Source organism: Neopelma chrysocephalum, unplaced genomic scaffold, assembly GCF_003984885.1.
Source record: "Neopelma chrysocephalum unplaced genomic scaffold, ASM398488v2 Primary Assembly neopelma1_44, whole genome shotgun sequence".
Lineage (NCBI taxonomy): Eukaryota > Metazoa > Chordata > Aves > Passeriformes > Pipridae > Neopelma > Neopelma chrysocephalum.
In genome coordinates, this window is record NW_020897703.1 from 22342387 (window position 1) to 22361639 (window position 19253).

Here is a 19253-nt window from a genome sequence, read left to right on the forward strand (position 1 = left end):
TCTGCCGCCTTTACCCCGTCCCTCCCCCGTCCCTTTCTCCCGCAGCTCTTCCCCCCCCCGCCCCGCTCTCGCTCCCTCGGCCCGGCCGCCGCAGTACGATGCGGCGCTCGCCGCTGCGGCGGGGCGCGGGGCGGCTGCTGTCGCTGCTCCCGCGGCTGCGGCTCCGGCGGGCGCTGCGGGGGAACTGAGAGGGGCGGCGAGCGGCGCCTCCGCCCCCGGTCTCAATCCCGGGGGGCGGGGAAGTGCGGGAGCTGCGCGTGCCCGAGTGTCTGCGGCGCGCGTGCCCGTGCGCGCGCCCGCGGAGGGTGGGGGGGTCGCGCGGGGCGGCAGCGGCGCGAGCGCGCAGCCCCCGCGCCTCTTCCCTCCGCGCGCCCCGCTCCATCGGGAACCAGGACCTGGATGTTACATGAAGGTAACGGCGGCCGCCGCCGCGGCCGGAGCTCCGCGCGAGGGGGAGCGGGGGGTGCCGCGAGCCGCGTCTCTTGTGCTGTGACCCCCCCTCGCCGCTCCCCCGCCCCGCAACTTTCGCGCTCAGGTCGCCGCGGGCGGAGAGCGGCTCTGCCGGGAGCCCTCTCGGTGGAGGGGGGGAGTGTGTGTGTGTGTGTGTGTGTGTGCTGTTCCCTTCGGTTTCCCCCTCCGAAAAAACCAAGAGACCCGGCTCCCCTCTGGCGAAGGGGTTGTGGGGGTTGTGCGGTGCTCGGGCTGGGGGGGTGGGGGGCTCGTGAACAGCCTCGGGGGGATCGAGCTGCGGGGGCAGGTCAGGGTCTCTCGAATGCGGTGAACTCTGCCCAGCGCATGAAACGGGTTTTTATTTTAGTATGTTTAATATAAAACTTTGCGATCCTGTGCTTTCTAGGCACATGTGCGCGTTGCCCTGGTTATGGGCAGGGAAAATAGGTTTGAGTGCTGTCGTTGCATTCCTCTGGTACATTTTTAGTGTCTCCCTCGAGCAGAAGGCTTGTATAATCGCTGTGTCTATATGCGACAGAGGCTTTTGGTGTACCTGATGATGGGTTAACTCGTGCATGCTGTTGCAGCACCGGCTGGGAGAAGAATAACGTCTTTTTTCTTTTAAAAACCTCCAAGAGCTAATTGCTAAAACTAGATAGCTGCCAGCGTATGTGAAATGTTCCCACCTCTGGTCTATTCAAAGAATATACATCGCTCAGATGTAAAATACACGTGAATGAACTTTGTGCTGCCACTTATACCAGGACGTCAGTGTAGCCAAGCTGTTACAATTTTTTTAACTGTGAGACAGAAAATATTTTTGTGATTTGTGTTACAGAAGTGCTAATGGATCTCAGCTCAAGAATAATTGTTAGACTGCAGTGTGCACATACATTTGCTCACCCATGGGGCATTTCTCTTGCCCTGAGCTAAACTCTGTGTTGAATGGTAAGGGGGTTTTGTGTGTGCACGTTTGCCTGCTTGTTTTGGCAAATAACTGCCCCGTAATGTTGGGAGCCATCGGCATGTTCACATGTATGCAGACATTTATGAGCTCGTCACATTGTGAGTGTGCGTTGCAGGAACACAGGAATGAGTTGGATTAGAATTGATAAAATCATTTTTTTATTAGGTATGTATATTGTAGGAAAGTTTTCCAGTTCATTGCCTAAACATAATATATTCAGTATTGTAATCTTATGGATGCCATTTTCTTGACAATGGATTTCTTGCTTCACTGACCTAAAAAGTTGTTTTTACATGTTGGCATGACTCTGGCTTGCACCATGTTGATAAAATACGATTCTGGGTGATAAGCTTACGAAAACATGCACGTGTGTCAATATGTTTCCCAGGCAAGTTAATGCTTTATAAACTCAGAAATGTAACTGTTGATCTGATTTTTTTGGTATAATTCTGTTGTCATTACAGTTTTTGTGTATTTTTAGATTATGTGTATATTGTAGTTTTTAAAAGTCAGATTAAACATTGAAATACAAATACATTTTCCTTGCAAGCAGAAATGTATTAATATTGTACCTTTTGGTATGTTTTCCTTATGTTTGCAGTTAAGTTTGTTTGGAAACAGGTATACCTACTTAGAGTTTAGTTTGATGGTTACTTCTTTTTCAGCAAAATTTTCCATGAAATGTATTGTTTGTTGTCATGCTTACAATTCTGTTGTCTTGTTAATGTCTAATTTAGGTTGTACACAGCAGTATTGATTGAACACACTTGCTAAAAATACTTTCAGGGTTGGGTACACTTAGACTGTAGCAGCAGGAAAGTTCAGCCTATACTGTTTTTCTGTGACTAGAATTAATTTATTATTAGCAGCTAGATTTGTAAAACATAAATAAAACCAAAATCCTGCAATCTTAGATGTAATGCTACTGGCTCTGTGGAGTGCATTAGCTCTCTATTAATGAACAGAGTTCATGTAGTATTATTTACCATTAGGATATTTGGAATATATGGTAGGTTAATGTCCAGGGTGTATCATTTTGGCTCAGATCCTGCAGTGACCCCTGTTTGGGCAGAGGGATCCACCTACACAAAACTGGCTGCAGTAACTGGAGCTCAGATATTCATTCTGGCTCTGTAGGCACAGGACCGATATTTATAATGGACATTTGCTGTGTGTGAGTGTTTGGTTGTGTTTGTGTGATGTGCCACAGAGGCTTCTGAGCGTGCAAAGAGCTCCAGGGTTGGTGCCCAGAGTAGCAGCCTAGTACAGTAGCATGTGATATAATTACTTTGTGATAAAGGGTTTTTTTAAAAAATTGCTTTACATTGTAACAGTGCTGCTGAAAGGTCCTGATCAGCACTCAGGGCTTGCATTTCGCTTGGGTTATTATTTATAATAGCTTATTTTATGAATATTTTGTTGAATGCACGTGGGAGTTTTGTGCATTGGTTTATGCTCACATACAGAAAGTGGAATGAACACTCTCCAACTGTGTTCTGGAGAACTGAGTGGAAGTTACAAGTTTGAATATACTGGAGGGGAGGATACTCAGGGTAGTTCACCCTTAAGCTCAGCTGTACTTGGGAAACAAAGCTTGCTTTTGGCAGTTTAGACTTTGGATGTAGTAAATGGTTAGAGTAAATGTCTTCTGAAAATTATGGTGGATGAAATATTCGGTTTTAACTTTTCAGCTTATCAGAACTTTCATTAAAACAAATAGTAGGCATGTGCATGGTTTTTTGTTGTTGAAGTCACCGGTAGATTATTTTTCTTAAATTGATGAGTAGCCCATTTCTGTGGTCTGTCTTCTTGGGTCTTCATCCTACCATTCTTCCTTGTCCCCCTGTCCCATCCCTCCCTCCCGTCTGGGTTTAAATTCAGTACAAGATCACATGAATCCCATGCCTTCACATCCTTCACATCCTGTTTCTATGTCACCTCACTTCCATTCTCACCAGTTATAAAAATGGTCAAACAAGAGAATCTTTCAGCAGATGGTTGACTGGGTTTTTTTGTTTTGTTTTTTAAATACCACACTTTCACTCTGGTGCTGTCACTTCTCATAAAATGGCCAGACAAAATTCTCATGGGTTTTATTGTACTCCAGCCTAACAACTGTAAAACTGTCGTGTATATCTGTATAATATGGACTTGTTTGTGGTGGAGAGAAGGAACTATGACGGTGGAAAAGAAAAGGGAGGGGAGAATGGCCTGAGCAGGAGATAAAACCCAAAGAGCTCAACAGTGGCCTGGTAATATAACAGCAGGTCTTTGCTATCTGAGACAGCTGTTCATATGTGCTTGTTTGGGAACAGAGGCTGGTTTTCCTTGAGGATTTGAAATACACTGAGGAAGCACAAAAATAATTTTCTATAGTCTTTTGAAAACCTTTAATTTCTAAAATTTTGATAAGTTTTCTCTGGTATGTCATGAATTGTATATGCAGGTACATATTTAAAATCTCCATCCTTATTTTGGAGAATTTCAGAATCATTAGAAAACTGTTGCTTTTTGTCACTTTGTTACAGCAGTTAATGTGTTCACAGAAGTTTTATTGATGTGTTGACATAACAGAGTTAGATGTCCAGATATAAGTTACAAGCATATGGTGTTACAGCATCCTAAAGTGTGCTGACTGTACACACAGTGTGCTGGTGCATGTCCCAGACTGTTCCAGCTGGTAGTCACTCAGTTTCTCAGGTAGATCAGACAAGCATAACTAGGTGAATTTCTGTTTTAAGTGTGAGAATTGAACCATCTTGTCCTCTCTCAGCTTATGCACCTTCAAAAAGACTTGGTAGAGTGATGCAATGAGACCTCTCTTGGCAACTTTGTCTCACACTGCAATTACTTCTTGGACACGGTTAAGGCGGCTGTGGGATGAGAACTGCAGTTCCATTTGTGTGGTTCATGAGACACTGCCATCTCTACAGTTACATGAGGAAGGGGGAAATGGCCAATATCCTTTTAAAAACAAACAGTCTTTTAATTATGAGTACTTATGGTCTGTAATGAAGAATGCTCTGGGAAATACTTTCACTGATTGGGCAGTGAAGTGAACTCTTCATTGCCACTTAAGAGTTTTAAGGCCGTCCCTAAGGTTGAAGAGGAAGAAATTGATAATCCACTTCCTATGGCATGTGCATTCTTACATTGCCTTTCTGGCTATTTCTTTTTTTCAGGGTAACTAGATTAGAGAATAATGACCAAATTGTTCTGCATGACCAAAATCCCAAATCTTCAAATGAAAATCAAATGTAGTGCTGCTAAAGATTAACATTTTCATACTTTTTTTTTTTTTATTAGAGTCGTGTGGATTAGATTGAAGGAGGATGTATTCTGTTCTCCTGTTAACCTGGGTTTTAGATTTTAAATTAAAAATAGCTAAATATCTGCTACTAAATGGTGAAAACCTTGTTCAAACTGGTGGGTTTTTTTTAGGATGATGTTCTAGTTTGGAGGCCTTAGTTCCAAGTCATTTTGCTATTTTGTTTGATAGTTTTCATAAACTAATTGAAAAAAAATAATTTAAATGTAAGCTCTTTTTCGATGTTTGCTAGGAGTAACAATTTAAATTGATTTGGTTTTGTGCTGTTAACTGTGCTTGGGTTAAACAAATGATCCTGGTTTTGTCTCTAAAAGGATACTAACTTTTAAGACAGTTGAGTGTACTTCAGCTTTTCCTGGGTCCTTTGGCCAGTTTATTGCATTTGTGTACCAACATCTCTGACTTACAAAAAAAAAACAACAGAAAAGAAACAAACAAATCCAAAACACCAAGCAAACCTCCAAACAATGTTTTCTGTTTGTTGCAAGGGACAGAAATGAGAAACAAATTGTATCAATGCTGCTCTGAAACTTAAGAGTCTATTGAGTGCAATGAAAGTTACATAAAAGATGTTTTCTTAGATGAGAAAACTATTCCTAGGTAAGTGTTATAATTTTATTTTTTTTATGGCATCAGTCAGATTTAAAACCAGAAATTGAAACTATATCTGCAGCAGATCACTCTCCATGTAAACCAGAGCAGCAGCTGGTGAAAGAACCTGCTGTGGCTCCTTTGTCTCAGAGATGTGCTGTCATACTTTGTCCTGGAGGAAGGTTAACAAGCGAGATTCCTGTGTTTTCTCAGAGGAAGGTGGTATTTGCAAGAGTCGAGCAAGTTGATTTGATACACTGCAAAGCTGTGTTTTTAAAAGAAGAGATTCAAGTGTGACATACCAGAGCTTGTGCTCTCTCTCATGTGCCAACAGAGTGGCAGTGCTGAAGTAACTTCATTGTTGGTTCAGCCTTGAATAGAACTAGAAATGTTGTTGATTCCTCTGTCCTTCAGGTAGAGAAATTACCACCTGGTCAGTCAAAGCACACAGAAAATATACCTGTCAGTGGAAGAACAGTTATTACTATTAATGCTCTCTGAAATTCCAAGTTAGCACAGTTTTGTCTGGAAGAACAGATAATTTCTTCATGGGTAAAATATACTTTCCCATGTATTTTCTTAAGCTATGTCAAATAGTTGTAAGTTGCAAAACATGTTAATTGTAATTAAACCTCTTACCATAACTGATTTGAACAAAAGAATAATCCAAAATGGGATGTATTTCTCTTGAAAGAAAAAGATGCTTTCCAGATTTTACAGCTGTAATTCAATGCTTTTGCTTAACAAGATGACAAAATAATTTAGAAGGAAAATCACATAGTAAAACTGTGGTTTTGTTTTGTTTCCGCTAACCTTGTCAGTGAATTCGGAGATGTTTTTGGGGAAAAAACCTGCAGTCTTCCCATGAAAAATTGGCTTTGGACAGAGTTAAAATTAACATATGTCACTTTGCATTTGTCTGTCTTGATACTTGCAACAAGCGTTTTGTGTCATCTGAAAAAGTGAGACATATTTTTGTCTTTTGATGTGTGAATGGGGTTAAAGATGACCAGTGCTGATGGCCAGCGATGTGTTGCATTGTAAGTTGTTTTTTCCCATACGGATTGTGTATGTGCACTGCATATGCCAGCTTTGTGTTGTGTCTCTAAAGTGCACAGAGGCTCAGTACTGTTCTTAAAATGTTTTACTGAGTTTATAGAGTGCCCCTATTTAGAAAAGCTGTACTTTAGGAGAAGGGATGTGTATCAATTAGTTTGACTTAGTAAAAATAAAATTTTATAGAACTTGGCATTTGAGTTTTTAATCTATGGCCTGTAACCTCCAAACTATGAGCTGCTATTAAGACTTCCCTTGGAAGAGACTCTTGCCTTTTTTTGGGAGGCAGGCTGTTGTTAGGATTGATGCTGCAGTCTGTTTTTAGTACTTGAGTGCAAATGAGGCTATGGGTGAGTCTTGGGAATCCTAATCTGCAAGTAATTCCCCACTTACTATGTTTTAGGCTTGTGTGTTGACTCTGTAAGAAGATACTGCATCCTGTTAGCTCATCCAAATGCACCTGCTTTCCATGGAGCTGACCTCTTTAATATTTGGAAAGACCTTTCCAGATGTAATGTCTGTGAAAAAGGGTTTTGAAAGGTTGAAATGTGTCTGCCACTAAAACTGAGGGGATGTATCATCTTTGTTTAAAGTTTGATGGAGAAGAGGGGAAAGAGAAAAGGACAGCTGCCCTGCAGTGATTATAAAATTTATAGGGTTTTGATAAACATAATAAAAAGGAAAGGTGAATATGATTTTTGTTTAATGTCAACAAATCTCATGACCTCATGGGAAACTTCTGCTGAAATGACTGTGGTTCACACAGTGACAGGAGGGGGAAACTGAAATACAGGAGTGGCATTCCAATGGAACAAATAGACCAGAAGGCTGTATTATGGAGTCTAATGTCCAAATTACTTGAATATTATTTTGGCTTACTTGTTTCCTATGAGCTTAAATTAGATTACTGATTTAGATGTTTCAGCACAGGGCTAATACCGTTGCTTCTGTTTGTGCTCTGTCATCTCTTCTTAAGTTTGCTATATGTGTAAATAGGTGAGGAGGCACAGAACATTAATGGTGGTATAAGTTTTTTATCTTTTTAAACTTTTTTGAACCCTTCACTAATTAAAATTCTGCTTCTCTTTTCATTTTACGATATATTGACATAGACCATATAAGTCAAATTTGTAGACCACTTAGCTTGGAAGTGGCTTGGATTTTTTAAATGTCCAAATATTCATATTTCAGACTAAGGAAATAATTGTTGTTTTGGAGATTGTTTTGGGGAAAACTTTTTTTTTTGCTTTGTTTTTCTGCATGGTTTGATCTGCCTATAGTTTTTGGGCATCTTCACTTACTATGTTTGCTGTTGCTTTAGAGACTTAAGGCATTGGTGATACTGTCTCTTCCCTTATCTCCTAGATAAGATAGATTTGAGTCCTTTGTTCTACAGTTCTTAGATCTACTGGGGGAAGTGACTTGATGTGAGTGTGTGTCTAGGGAGGCATGGAATGCAGTGGATGCTCTCTGGGTTCTTTTTGTAAAGCTGTGACTTTCCACAGTCTCTCTGCTTGCAGAAACTGGATTATTTTCAAACTTTGCAATAGTTAAGTAATTTTTATAGAATTGAATAACAGACTTAATAAAGATATTAATTAAAATATCTCTGCTTTCAAAAATATGCCACTTAAAAGGTTGAGAGACATACAGTAAAAAAATGAGGTGTGAGTAACCACTAAGGTTTTGTATATATACAGTTACACTTAGAATTGCTCAGTGGAGGACTACAAAATAGATTGAAAATGAACATCTGACAAAAAGTCCTCCAAATGGAAATTCCTGCAGGAGAACTTCATTCTTGAGATTAATTAAATGAAAGATTAGAAATTCTCTAGATAGCTGTAAGCTATTTAATAAAACTGAAGTAAGCAATTAAAAGACTCGGTTGTAGTTACTAGCAGAGGCATTGCCTCCTTTTAATGATCCTGCTGCTGCCCCCCCTCCCCGTTACATATGTTCTCCCTCATTTTACAGGAAAGCTATATGGGAGCTCATTAATGCTAGATGCTTTCTGCAGAACGATTTTCATAAAAAGCATCCTTCTCTGAATAAGGGTGATGCAGATAATAACTTCTTTATCATTGAAAGCACATAGACAGTCCTGAGAAAACAGAAATAAAAGTGCTTTGTAGAAATTATACTAATGAAATGTGTGAGTAGCTGGAAAGAGAAACCTGATTAACATCTGAAACTTCAGCTAACATTCATCTACCTTTGAATAGAACTTATGTTGCCAATAAAGCTACTTTGTCAAATCTCTGGTTTCTATTTCTAAGTTACATTGTTGTAAGCATTTTCCAATCCACCTCTTTACAGTATTTTTTTTCCCTTTGTCTTCCAGACAAACAGATTAATTCTAACCGTTCTGGGAAACGGTTGTGGTTACTCTAGTATCTGCAAAAGACATTTCCCACTGAAGTCTTTCATATTCATTCTGAATATATTTTGTGTTCTGGTGTACCAAATAATTGTGTGTGCTCTAGTAATTGTATATAATAAACTAGAATGTGTTATAGGACCAGAGTTCTGTCCCTCATGTGAGGGCAGTGTGTGATAGCAAATCAAGTAATTGTGTTAGGGAGAAAGATATGTAACTGCAGATTGGCACTGGATTTCCCAAAATTGAAGTAGTTGCCATAGTTCAGCAGAATTAGTGTCCCACAAGTAATTAGGAAAAAGAAAAAAAGAGAGAAAAAATTAATTCTTATATGTATCAAGTAGTGCTATTATAATAATTTTAAGTTGCTTCAAAATAAGATACTACTTAAGTCATTAAAGATAAGAGCACTTTATGATAAGTTGTTTTTTTTTTTTAGAAGTGTTCATTACTTTCCATGAGAAAATAGATGTGGTCTCAGATAAAATAAAGATAGGCTGATACAGTAGTTCTGAAGGTAAACTTATTAATGTTATTTTTCTGCTGCAAACAGAAAGCCACATTCTAAAAATCTGCTTTCCAGACTTTGTTTATTGTTACTGCTCAGAAAAATGCCCAGTGAAACTTTTTGGCAATGTATAGATTATTATTTTCATAGCATAATATAATTAACATATATTGTACATGTCAGATATATCTGTACACATAAAATATCCTCATATTGGGTGTATAGTGGACAAAAAGATGGAGTTATAGATTTTAAAATTCTATAGCAATAAACCCATCTTTTACTATAGAATATATTTGAAGAGTATTGGAAGATTTTTTGAAATAATGTTTGAGAAGCAAATACCAATGTTTACATTTCCTCTTCAGGAGTGATGAGGAAATGTATTTTGTATATTGTTTTTATATTACACTTAATTTTTGTCAAACCATGTCATACATGCTTGCACTTCAAAAAAATGTTGAAATGTTCTGTTGACTTCTTGAAACTTTTTTTTGGCAACACGACACTTTCCATTTATTTTGTCGCTTGTTTAACAGTTTTTGTGTGTGTTTTCAAAAGCACTTCCATTCACCATTCAAGGAATTCAATGGAATTCTAATAGGAACTGCACATAAATAACTACAGAAATCAATGCTTCAATTCAGCCAAGAGTTTTTTTGTGACTTCAAAAGCCACAAGAGCATTTATTATTAGAAACATACAATTGACTTTTCTTGTATTATCATTTTGCATAGTGATTTGGTTTTTTCCACCACAACAAGATGTTTGACAGTTTCATTTGAAAATGATGTATTTACATTCAGCATTCCAAAACAGTGTAATTTTTATCTTTTCTCTGAAGCTCTTTTCATGTTAATTTGCATGTTCAGCTCTGTGCAAAGGTTGTCAGTGAAATAGTCACTGGTGGATTTCTCCTTAGAGGTCAACCAAATGTTAAGCATAGTCTCTTATTCCTGTATGGCGATGAAAATACAAAAAAAATCTTTAAAGAATGGAGGTGTTGGGTTAATTTTTGTCTGTTCAACTCTTACAGTGTAAAGCATATCCTCTCCTTGAAGTGTTCAGTTTCCTGACACTAGCAACCACAGAAGTAACCACCCTGTGATGGTGCAGGGTTGTCTTGGAAGTAATTCCAGCCTTTAGTGTTCACATTACAACTCAGGCCATGTCATCTGGAACAGTCTTTTTCATCCTGAAGCTTTTAGGTGGGTTGTAGAAAGTGAGATGATCTCCAAGAAGGTGGTTTGAGCACTCCAGAAGCTTTAGAAAATTGCTGCTACTTTTTTAAGTAGCCCAAAGATGATGTGACATGAAATACAGCACTCTGTGTCAGTCATGCTCGTGGCCTTGCCAGCAAACCCCCTTGAGTGCTGCAGTTTTTAGACAACCCTTGCACACTGTTTCTGTCAGGTGATAGAACAGTGTTGTCACCTTGGGTGGAGAGCACATCCAGAAGGAAACAGAGTTTTGTTCTGGTTGTCAGGAGGATACTCAGATTAATGGATTTTTCTGCATTCAAGTTTTACTTTTCACTGTTGCTGAGAGTTCAAAGAAACAAGTCAAGCTACCAGCAGGGCATTTTAGATGACAGTAGCCTTCCCCCACCCTCCCAGCCTCCTAATTCCAGCCAATCTGGTTCTGTGTGAGGAGGATGAAGTGGTGTTAGGCACTTTTTTATGGAATTTCATCTTGTAAACCAACTGGTGCTGAGACTTGCCACCCAACAGTCCAATAATCTTGAGATGGAGACCCACAGTCCGTCCTCACCTGCCTTGTCGCATGAGCAGGTGCTTTTTGTGGATGCATGTTTTGGCACTTGAGAAATATTTCAGCTAGGTGGAGAGATAGGGGAGCATGGTCTGTCTCCAGTTTTTCCCTCTCCTAACCCTTGGAGTGTAAAGACTATTCAGATAAAACTTATACTGCACCTTGAGAAGAAGCACTTTAATGGTGATAAGGGAAAGAGAGGCAGGGTAGAGCATGGTGAGGAGCAAAACTAGTAAAACAGTGTCATAACTGCAGATCCATTAGTGTTCAGTGTTGTCACTTGGAATTATATGCATTTAGGATTTGAGTGCTGCTGTGGTGTTACCAAAAAAAAAGAAAAAAAAAGAAGGTTAAGAAAATGAGGTCTGAATTCTGCTGGTTCCTCAAAGTTCTTCCCCATTTCCTTTTCCACTTCTGTGTAATTCAGATTGCATTTGAGTCAGCTGCTTTCATTTGACACTTATGTCATTCAAGCATCCACAAAGTTAGCATGTTAACATCTGCATTTCAGCTGACTGATAGGTACACCAAAACCTATCTTAATTTTGTCACTGCAACATGAAGCTTCTTTTAATTTCCCAGGTTGTTCAGCATTTACCGAACAAGATAATGGAATGTTGCTGGCACAATTTGTAAACCTAATGTCTGAAGTTTATTAAACGAGGTTTTCTTCCTGAAACACACTCTTGCCCTTCCTCCATTCTTGTAGGTGCTTGGAATTTAACAAGTTTATAAGCCAGAGTGGAAGAAATAATAATAAGGGGCATCTAAAAATGGTTTTGTTAGGGAAACTTGGATCTTCTGAATGGCAAAAAGGATTTTAAATTTGTCTGCAAGCAAACATTCCTCTGTATTTTTAGGTTTGTGTGTCTTCTGCTTCTTTATGAAGCACAGCTTATGACCATAAGGAAGACAAACCAAACACCTCATGGTAGTTTTGAAAATGTGTGTATTATCCATCCTGTCTTGAACTCCTGGTGTTGCGTAGCCAACCCCAAATGTATCAGCAGAAAGGAGAAAAACATTTGTAGTTTGTTTTGAATGCAGAAAGAAGAAACAGAATTGGGAAAAAACCCCAAACAGATAGGAGATGGGGAAGACTGGGAGAGAAATGGTCTTTCCAGCTCTTGCAAGTAGGTGGCAGAAAACCTGAAGCATGGAGGTATTAAAATATATTATTGGTGTGGAGCAACAAAGATGTTATTGCTTGATACAGCACACTGTGTTTCATAGCTCCACACTGTCACGTAATCCTTTTTATTGAACATTGTTTTGCAGTATATATGTACCCTGTTTGTGGAACAGGTAGTTAGAAATTCACCTCCGAGACAATAATATAGTCCTAAATTTGAACTAAATCCTTCCCTGAGCACTTTACTGTGTTTTGTACCCATCATTCCTTTTCCAGAAGTGCTTTCTTCTGCCAAGGCAGTGTGTGTCCATACCATTTCTTAAAACTGAATCTAATATATGGATAAAAAATTGTGTTTCAAAGTGCTTGCAAACTGTTATACATTGAGTTTTTGCAGTCTTGGGTGAAGTATTCTGAATTCTTTCTGGTTTGTCATTATTGTGCTTTTCCAGGTGTTTCATTTTGGTACTGCTTGGTACTGGGAACAGTCTCTTGACTGTTCTGATTTGACCTGCATCTGATTTTGGAAGCTTAAAAATGAATCTGTTTGAGCTTTTGCAATGCTGAGCATCATGAGAGAGGACCTTCATCTGTCCCGTGGGCTGTGGCGCCTGACTAAGCATCCTCATATGAGGAATTCCCTCTCTACAACAGCATGACATAGTTGGTTTATGTTTGTATCTTATGACCTGCTAAAAATATTCTCTTTCCTTCCCACTTACCTTCTAAGATCCTCTTCAGCAGAATTGGTGTATAACCAATTCAATTTCATTGTATTCAATTGCTGTATTTTTGCAGTGGATCATGCTGCTTGATAGAATACAGAAATTGTCCAAACTTATAAAAGAAATGTATGTTTTCAGGAAATAGTTTTCTACTTAATTTTTAAGAATAAATGTTGTTCTTATGTTCTGAAGACACTAATGGCACTTTAAGAATGTGGGTTTTTCCTAGATTTAAGAATGCATTATGGGAATGAAGTGGATCTTATGTAACTTTCTGTAAATGACTGGATACAGTGTCCATGAGAGGTTGTGAAAACTACTGGGATCAGAAGAGAAAGCATAAGTTGTATCAGAAGATGACCAAGAACAACACTGTAAACACCTGTACTACAAAAGCATTATTAGTCGTACTCTTCAAAAATCAGTCTTGACATTAATCCTGTCTCATTACATTAATTAATGATCTTGGTGCAAGAATTATGCCTCTTCTTATTAAAAGCTGTAGATTACAAAGAGTTCAGAAAATTTTTTAGTAATCAGAGGACTAGATTGTCCTGTAAGGAAAATAAGATAAACTCATAGATTTGAGTACTAAAAGAATGGATAGAATTTAATTATATAAAATTGAGTTTTTAAGGCATAAGAACATTTCTTTGCTTTTAGGAATCAGGAATTGGTAAGTAGGAGAGGAATTTGGAAATGCTGACAGTAATGTAAGTAGCAGCTCTCAATACGAGGCACAGGCAAGGACAAGGCACCTAATAGTTATCTGTGGTTCACTGTAAGAGCAGAATGTGTCAAACAATTTCTGCACCTGGTCTACCTTGGCTAATGATCTTTATTGCTGGCCTTGGTAGCAGAGGAGAATTGAGGGTAGCATGTCTGAACTTTTACTCACAGCACAAATTAGGGGTGACTGTAAATATGTTGGACAAAAAGTTTCAGTGCAGAATTTTTAAATTTTTATTGGCAAGGTTGTCAAGGTAAGGTAGAATCAAATGCATCAGTGACTATAGAACGTGGAGTATGTTTTTAAAAATGTGTTTGTAAAGCTGTTTTCTGAGAAATAGTCTTTTAAGACAGTTTTTCTTGTGCAGGTTTTGTCCAGACTCTCTTTGCTTTTTGTAGAAGAATACACCTAGAAGGAAAGAGCATTCTGTGAAAGCTTTGAAAGGTCTTAGTTTTAAAAAGAAATTACATAAGTTTGATTACTACTGATGAGACACATTTACAATTTTAGTATTAATATTAGAAATTCAGTTTTAACAGTATATTACATGTAAATATCTTGACTTACTGAGCTTATGACAACAAACTGAAATAATGGCCTCTTACTTCAGGATGTTTGTGCTGAAACCAGCTGAGATTATAAAAAAAAGTTCTAGTTCTGTTCCTATTCCTCTGGAAAAGAATGCTGCTACTTAATGCCTTATTAGGACAGACAAAAGGCTGATCAACAGGAGCATCTGGATCTGACTGTCAAATGACCAAGTGTGGCAATACCACTAATTGCAGCTCACTCTTAACATTTGTGTCCTAGTTCAGATTCACAGCATTTCCAGTGAGATTATCAGTCTGCTATGCTTTATATATGTATTTAAAATTGGAGGGGAAAATATTTGTTTCTGAGCAATTGATGTAATTTATTAATTGTGAGGAGTAGATAATGTGCTTTAGAGGCTTTAATACGTCTACTCTACGGACTGGTTTGACTGTCTTAAGCAGTTTTTTTCAATGCTGACAGTGTGCCAAGATGAGTTGATCACTTGTGTTTTAAACCTTAAGGATATTTGGAATGCTTTTGGTGTTTTGTATGTCTTGTATGTGATGTATACCAATATGAATTCTCATGAAGTATTCTTTTAATTTTTTTGGTTTAGTTTATCATTTTAGTAAAATGCTGAACTGTCTTTCCTTCAGAATTTCCATTCCTGCTTGTGTTTAGTCTCATGTGACCTTCTCAGATCAAACCTATTACAATACAATACAAAAAAAAAAGGTACAGGATTTGTCTTCATAGGAATTTCTTGTAAAATAAAATTCTGCTAACAAGCAAAATCATTATTTCAAACCTGTTCTTGTGGACATTCTTTTTCCCTATTGAGTATCTAATTGGTTGACTAATCTGATTGACTTTTGGTTGAATTCTCTTCTGAAGTGAAATAAAGGCAGCCTTACAGTTGAATAAATGGGTGTTGTTTTGGAGGACGTTAGAGGAGAAAAGAAAAAAAGAGAAAGAAAAAGTTGTGTTATATTTTTATTAACCTGGATTGAAACCTGAACATCTGAAGTAATTTGTCTTGATCTTTTGGGGGAGGCATTTTTATTTTTCTTTCTTGAGGAAAAAGATTTTGTGGAGTCATTTTATGCATCTTAAACATCTTAAGTATCAAAATACAGGAAAGCATAAAATAGCAATATGTATGGAACATAAAATTAGAACAGGTAAGAAGTGAGTACATTTCATGTGATAATTAAAAAATTTTCCATGACTTGGACTCCTAAGCATTTACAACTTAGTTTATGAAAAGTAAATTTAAGCTATTACTTCGCTGTCAATCTCTGTTTTAGAAAGAAAACATTGATTTGTAAATCAGTTAAATTGTTTTTGAAAAGTTCATTTTCTCTCTGAAAGTCATCTTTCAACTTGTAACCTGAAGCTAACTAAGCTGTATAATAGATAGGTGCAGCTAAAAATGTACAGGGATCTTCTCCTTTCCCTGTGCCCAATTAAACATTGGTTACTGTGTGTAAATATTTTTTCTTCTGTAGCTATTACTGTTCCAAGACCTACAGCAATGCCTGGTAGTCGTTTTGCAGATGTTAACTCAGCCACACAAAGTTAAGCCCACGTCCCCTCAAATTTTCTAATTCCTGTGTTGCCTGCTGTGGACTATAGCAGTGACACATCCTGTGAGCTCTGCAGACCCTCTGAAGTGATGTTATCTAGGGCTATGCAGATTCCAAAGTGCATTTTTAAGATATAATTATTCTAAAAGTTATTAATACTTTGCATTTTCAGAGGAATGTATATATTCACGAGCAACTTAAGAGTTGTGTTCATGCATCAAAAGCTTTCTGAATTGTGATATTAACGTGTTAAATCTTATGGTTAAAAAAGGTTTTGGCTCTTGCTGTTGAAAAGAGAAACTTAAGAGCATGTGTATAGGTGATGCTCTTCTCCAAACCTGTAGGGAACCTGCACCAGTTCCTAAAGGCACATTGTTTCATCCAACTACCTTTGCCTTTCTAATTCTAGTGCCACCATCTCAGTACATCTCATACCTTCTGCTGTAGCCAGGGTGTGAGGGGATGTGTGGTCATGGCTGCTGTGGGTTGGTAGGTTTTGGATTTGCCGGTGCAGCAGAGAAGCAACAGCACAGGGGGTCAAGATCCAGGATGCTGCACGCAAATAACTGTTAGAAACAGCTGATAACAACAGATGTTTGGAAGGGAAGGAGGAGATCCTGCTTTCTCTCTTCCTTCAGCTGCTTATGCTTTTCTGCTTTACCCACAACTGGGCATCAGTACATCAGGTCTTTGGAGTCCATCCCTGCACAGCTACATGGCATTTTCAGGTAGGAGATAACGTGTCACCAAGAAGTTACAAAATCAACTTGGCCTTGCCTACGTACCCCCTGCTGCCTGAGCTGAAAGTTTTGTGCCGATTGTATTGGGTGCAGTGGTGTGAAACTCATTGCACAACCTCTGTATTTCCATACATCAGAATATCATGCTTTGTCTTTTATTGGCAAAAGTGGCAATGATTACTTCCAACATATGTTTATCTATTTGGACTTGGATGTCTGCAGGATAAGAAAAATAATTGTGAATTAAAAGTCTAGACTCCGGCAGTATTTGGCAAATAGTAAAACAGAGCACACAATAAGAAACTTATGTGAAAGTTCTTCTAGAGAAACTAATTGTAGGAAAGTGAATCAGCACCAATTACAACAGTGAAGTCTATCTTTCTGGAAAGGTCTGCCAAAGTCATTGATGAAGATAAAATCCAATCTTTCCTGAGCTGCTTCGTGTGATTGTGTGCCAAAGATGATATGCTAAAGGAATCATAGACTTTACGCCAAGTTCTGTGGGATTTAAGCATTGCTTGTTAACTAGAGGAAATTTTTTCTTTGAGTTGCATAAATTAACCTTTCTTCTAACAATTTATCTTTTGTTTATGTGTTACTGTTCCTTGTTCATTTGTACTGTCATCATCATTCTCCCCCCACCCCCCATGCACTAGTCACTTTTCATACCACAGGGAGAAATATTCTGCATCAAAAGGGCTGGCACAGCACACGCTGCAGATAAGAACGCGAGTACTGTGTTGAATCAGATAAAAGATCCAGAACTCAGTAATCCTGACAGTGATGAATAACATGGAGAAGTGTAAGACTCAGCTCCTGTATGCAGTGAACATTCCTTGATGTAGCCACATACAAACTGATTATAAATCCATTCCTAGGTTGGTTTGGTTTTAACATGTAGGTACTGATACCTATAAATTTTATTCTGTAGAATATGCAACTATTTTTAAGTATTCATGGTAAACCCAAAAGCATTTCTGGTGTCTTTCAGGCAAAGAAATACTGGGCTGAAAAAGGAAGGCACTAATGTGTTATCTTTTATGTAGAGTGCATTGTATAAGCTTAGTGTTCATTTTCAGAGCAAAAGAAAGAACAAGCATAAATTTGAAATTGTGAGGATCATGTTGTTAATACATATGGCGTGTAACTATTATAAAAGACCTTATTCTAATGCCAGTACCTGATAAGAACAGCAAGAGATGTATGACCAGTGTGGGCTGCTGCCACTGACTCACTGTGTAATGACAGGCAAATTACTTGGTTTTCTGCATCTTGTTCTACTCCTTTATAAATGAGAAATATTGTTTCCCAGTAAAACTCTGAGATCATTGGATAAAAGGAGATTATTTTTTTTGGTACGCCTACTGAGTATATAAATTTGAAGTTAGAAAGTGCAGCAAATACCAGGTTCTGTACAAGTCTTTTACCAGTACAGACACAGTACGATGAGTCCTGTGCTCATTATGGATTGTATTAAACCATGTAGTACTTTGAAGACCTCTGTAATGCACAAGCAAAAATAGGGGTTTAGGTCAGACTTGGCACTTGAGTGTGTATTCTGTTCAGGTTTTTTTCTTAATTAAGTACAGTTTCAGTAAAACTTCTCTGATGTCTGCACTGTTAACTACCATTCCATTTTGTTTGATATGCCAGACATTGCACCACCTTCAGATGAAATAGTACAGGGAACCCTTTAGATTAGTTTTCTGTCACTCTCCCATCACCTCTTTCACATTATGTCTTTGACTGTGTTTTATCACTGAATTTTGATAGTGTTTTGGGGAATTTGACCTTTTCAGAATTGTCTGCGTTAACACTATAGTCTTAATCTTTTCCCTGGCACCTCCTGAAACAAAATACAAATTAATGATTCAGACACCACAAAACAAATCACATGCCATTTGTTTCTTCCCAACGATTCTTCATTGTCATTGTTTGCTGTATTGTGTGCAAGTCCTTGTGTATTCTCTGGTGAAAGGGACCTAAATAATGAAGGAAATTTTAAGGAAGGTTTGTAGCAGATAAGTAGGGACTTGATGCAACCATTTCAGGTATATATGTGTGTGTGTGTGTGTATATAAGATGATTTGGATAAACATAAAAAAAATGGCATTATTTCAGCAGTGACACATAGAAGTAAACAGGTTTCATGTATGCTTTGGCTTTTTAATAATGTCATACTTTTATTGTGATAGTCCAGAAATAGCTATGGAAGTGGTGGAGGGTACATGAAATTTCTGGTATCTGGTGCTTCAAGGAAGAATATGCTGTTGTTTCTTTTCTTAAGTGATTGCCCCTCTGTTTTTGCATCTTCGTCTCCCTCCATTCCATTTATCATCATTCTTCATCCTTTTTTAATTTGCTGACTTTCTTAAATGTTTTTCTTCACATGAAGTGCCAGCTTTAGCTTCATCATTTAAAAAAAAAAATCATCCCAACAATGATTCTGGCCATCACCCCCTTTTATCTTGTTGTGTTCTGCCCCAAATTCAGTAAATACGCGTCTAAAACTTCAGTTTTGAATTTATCTTTACATTTTCCTCACCTTTTCACCATTTTCCACTCTTTTATTCTTCTGTTGAAATGGCTTTTAACAAAATGAATGATCTTCACTTGGCTGGATGCTAATACCTTTACTCCATTTAACTTGTTTTGACTATGGAAGAAGCAGCTTCTCTCTTCATGGCCACCTACTGTCCTTGTGCTGCTGTAGTGCTTGTGCCACTACACAGTGAATCATATTGGGGAATTGGTCT

The 19253-nt window shown here is 38.2% G+C and overlaps 1 protein-coding gene across 1 annotated transcript in view; it reads left to right on the forward strand.

Annotated features, from left to right (window-relative positions):
• The first annotated feature begins 298 nt into the window (after positions 1–298).
• PTPN4 (protein tyrosine phosphatase, non-receptor type 4) overlaps positions 299–19253 on the forward strand; it is a 113052-nt gene continuing 94097 nt past the window's right edge. Inside the window, exon 1 of the mRNA XM_027678930.1 lies at positions 299–412. Coding sequence (XP_027534731.1) covers positions 400–412 — 13 coding nt within the window. The 5' untranslated portion in view covers positions 299–399. The remainder of the gene's footprint in view (positions 413–19253) is intronic.